A 4,023-nucleotide genomic window follows, 5' to 3' on the forward strand; every position below is an offset into this window, starting at 1 on the left:
ACTGCATAATCAACAAGTAAATTAATAAGTCATTTAGTCAATAACTATGCCTAGTTTAGTTCATTGAAACAAAGTTCCCAAACCCAAGCAAAAAGCTGCTGCAATGCAGCACAGAAAGCTGTTCACAAAATTAAAAACACATTTCGAAAAAGCACACAAACCTCAAAAGAACATTTTGCTAAAGCTTATAGAGCACAATAAGGAGGAAGGAGAGCAAGAGGCACTTTACTTCTTCTCTGTGTTGCTTCCCAATTCTTTTCTCAATTGGAGGGAGAAATCATCATTTGACATCATCATCATCCCAATCATCTTCCCACTACTGCAGGACTTCCTTTCCTTCTTCATTATCATCCCACTCTGCAAATTAATAATGTCATATGCTAAACTCCAAAATGTGAAACATAAGCTTGGTGAGACATACAAGTAATCATTATTTTGTGTTATATAAATGTAGCTCTACTTATTTGTATTGTTTTGTTTTAACATTTGATTTTTAATTTTATTGATAAAATAACTTAATTTGTTACACATATTATTAATTCAAATAAAAAAAATTACAAATAGACTGTTTACAAAATGCACGAACCAAATAACTCAACAACTTATCCAAAATAGGAACAAATTGATCATTTCTCCAAAATCAACTGTTCCCAAAATACAATCCAAATAGCCAAACATATTATCCCGATAAGCTGACCAACAGCTTGAATCACCTTCCTTCAAATGTCGAATGGTGGAATGTGCCTAATCATCTCCGTTTATCTCCATTTTTATTGCGATACAACATTCGGCAAAATTGGCTGCAGGCCGTGATCCCTTGCCCGTGCCTGCCCATTTGCTCCTCCTCGCTCTTCCCCTTCTTCAATTAATCCAAGTTTTTCTAATAATAGTGATCATTTGTTCATTCTCTTTCGATTCATGTGTTTATTGACTTCATTCTTTCCAATGTTAACCGCTGATATTTTGATTTCTGCAATCAAGTTGATTCATCCGATTGCTCTTTTGATTCTTACTATTAATTTGTTCATTGTTTCTACCATTCATCGTTCTCCTTCTTCGCCATGGAGAAACCAATCAACTTCTGCTCGCGCGCAGAGGAGCAATCTAGATTCTTACTGTCCTCATCCACGAAGCAGACGATTCCTATCTCAAAATTGGGTTTCTTCTACCTCCGCCTCCTTAGCGGTGGCACTGGCGAAAGACAACAACAGCAGCTGATATGCCTTAGGTCGGACCGCCTTTACACCATCGGACGGAAGAGAAGGCATTGCCAAATAGTATTCGATCACAGTTGTATTAGCCGGCGTCATTGTCAGATCTTCCTAGATGGTGTTGAAAGAAGTCTTAGATTGGTAGACGGGTTCTTTCTTTCCCGCGATTCTGATCTCCGAGAGATAAGGCGGAGGCTCCGGTCCGAATGCCAGGATTTAGGCTGTAGGGTTTCTCTGAATGGCATATTCGTAAATCGGAGAAAACTCCACGGAGGCGCAGTTGCAGAGTTGTCAGAGGGAGACGAGGTTGTATTTAGCTGTGGCAGATTAAGATCGGCCGCTCGTTGTGTGACGAAGTACGGGTTCGTGGTGGAGCGCATTATTCTCTCAGATTTTGCCGGAACCTTAGATGTTAGTGGACAATCCGTAACCAGAGCAGATCACCTTCAAAACCTATGCCAACGGATTCTAAGAAGCGGCGATCCTATAAGTTATATTCGCTGTTCTCTAGAGGTGAATGTTGGAACGATTAGCTCGGTACTTGGAGTTAGAGATTATGGCTCAGCTGCATCATTTCGGAATTTGGGTTCACAGGATCAGTCCAAACGGAATAATGAAACAGCTAATAATACTCCACACGTCACTGATGAAAATAATTTAGCAGTAAATGATGCCGAGAAAGCAGAAACTGGACCTTCCAGTCTACAGCGAGGAATGGACATTGGCGGCAGTTTGTCCAATGGCCAGACTTTCTTTTTGAATAGACTGAATTTTTTGGCTAATGACACTTCATATCAGCATACTGAAGTTACTTTAATGGAGCTTTTTGATCCTGTTGAAAGCCTTGTTCAAGTTTTTATTGCAACTTTTACTTGCGATGTTTCTTGGTAGGTGACCTACGATAGTTATTTGGATATATCACCTAAAGTGTGTTTTCTAAACGTTAGTGGGCCAAAGATGAGTTTTACAGGTTTCTGTCGTGCTGTCAAATACCCAAGCATCTACCCGTAACGATTGCTTTTCATAGTGCTGAAAAGTGCTGGAGTTCTAGCTGCCATGACAGGACAACAGCTCCTTTTTCAGACTATCCAAATTTATTGTTGGTGTAGGTATCCAGATTTATAGTGAAGTTCTTTACATTTACTAATATTGACCTTCATTTAAAGATTTTGATCAATCTTAATGTATAATCTATGATTAGTTCCGACTATTGCTGATTTTGATCCATTGTTTCTTCTATTCTTAGGTATCCTCTATTTCCTGATGAGATAGCATTTGGTAAAGACCGTAGTAAAAAAGGTGTGGCATGCCATCATCCTAAACTGATTGTTTTGCAGAGGGAAGACAGTGTTCGAGTCATTGTTACATCAGCTAACTTGGTTTCTAAACAGGTGGCTCCCTGTTTTATATAATTTTGAATTCTTTAATTTCATTTGAAGTTAATCTACACGGTTGATACGCTGATCTCTCAGTTTGAGCACCTTGCCTGGTGATATTCATTATTGTAACCTATTTTTCTGGGTCACGATCCCTTGTCATTGGTACGATTTTTGTTATGGTAATAATATTAAGATTTGGAACCAAGTTTGAACAAGCTGACGGAGAATTGAAGAAAGAAGAGTAAGTAAAACTTCAACTTATGCGTGATTTTTCAAGGTTTTGAATAACTAGTAGAAATATTAGCTTCGTTTAATGAACTATATTTAGCTGTGTCCATTATAATGGCCTCTCATGCACCCATCCGTAGCAAGCATTGGAAGTGTAAACTTGTCTTCTTTTTATCATTGTTTATCACGTGTGCATATGTACAAAAGAATAGAGTGAAAGCTATCTAAATTGAAATAGGAGATAGAATTCAAATGGCAAAAGTAGCCACTTAAATGCTCGAGTTGGATGTTTCATGGCTCGTGTTTAAATACAATATAAATCTGGAGGCTTTATGGTTCATATGACATTGAAATAATATATTATAACATGAAACAAAATTTTTGGGCTTTGTCTATGACGTATTAAGATTTTAAATGTAACTTGCACATAATTGTGATGGCAATGGATAATCCAATCCAATTGCAATCTACTATAAAGGCAAGTGATGACAATTCTTGAATTTTAAGGGTGAAAAATGTTGAACCCATGATCCCATCCGACTTTTGCCCGGCTCATTAGCTATTTGACGATAATGAATCTTGTTTAACATTATCTGATGGTTTTTTAAGTGTTACATATGCTACATATGTATTAGCTAAACCATGTCAATGACCTAATGATGTTTTTTTTCTAGGCTTGCTTGAAATTCTTGCATTTTGCAGCTTAAAGATGAACTCAAGGTGGTGGATCAATACACTTTAAATGAGTAAATGAAGGTTCCAAAATGTGTGTTTATGTACTTGAATGTTTGATGGAGAATGATTTATCCTAAATCATCTCAATGACGATAAAAATGATAGTTAAAATATAAAAGGATTATTTATAATACAGTATTTGCTAATTGCACCAGGAATCTTATTATAAAATATTTTCAAGTATTGGGGCTTTATTAGCACGCTGTTATACAAATAAGTTCTGATTAATTTGACATAGAATACTTTGCTTTCTTTGCAGTCAGCTCTACTATAAGTTGAAATAATTATTTTTAAGGGGCATTAACTTACAAGCAAGACAATTTTTATGTATTTACATATCTAACACCTAAACTAAGTAGTTAGCTTGAGCTTGGCTTGACAAGTGGCTCGTGAATTGAGCTCGGTGAGCTACCAAACCTAGCTTAAGCTAGACTCGACTCGACTCGTTAGCTCGTGAGCCGGCTCCTTTG

At 37.1% G+C, this 4,023-nt stretch overlaps 1 protein-coding gene across 2 annotated transcripts in view; it reads left to right on the forward strand.

Annotated features, from left to right (window-relative positions):
- Nucleotides 1-731: 731 nt before the first annotated feature.
- Nucleotides 732-4,023, forward strand: part of LOC110038531 — a 25,231-nt gene continuing 21,939 nt past the window's right edge. For both annotated transcript variants that reach the window (XM_020743397.1, XM_020743398.1), the window contains exons 1-3: nucleotides 732-2,098; nucleotides 2,182-2,316; nucleotides 2,458-2,602. In XM_020743397.1, the coding sequence (XP_020599056.1) occupies nucleotides 1,062-2,098; nucleotides 2,182-2,316; nucleotides 2,458-2,602 (1,317 nt within the window). In that variant the 5' untranslated portion in view covers nucleotides 732-1,061. The remainder of the gene's footprint in view (nucleotides 2,099-2,181; nucleotides 2,317-2,457; nucleotides 2,603-4,023) is intronic.

This window comes from Phalaenopsis equestris, unplaced genomic scaffold (assembly GCF_001263595.1).
Source record: "Phalaenopsis equestris unplaced genomic scaffold, ASM126359v1 Scaffold233033, whole genome shotgun sequence".
Taxonomy (NCBI): domain Eukaryota; kingdom Viridiplantae; phylum Streptophyta; class Magnoliopsida; order Asparagales; family Orchidaceae; genus Phalaenopsis; species Phalaenopsis equestris.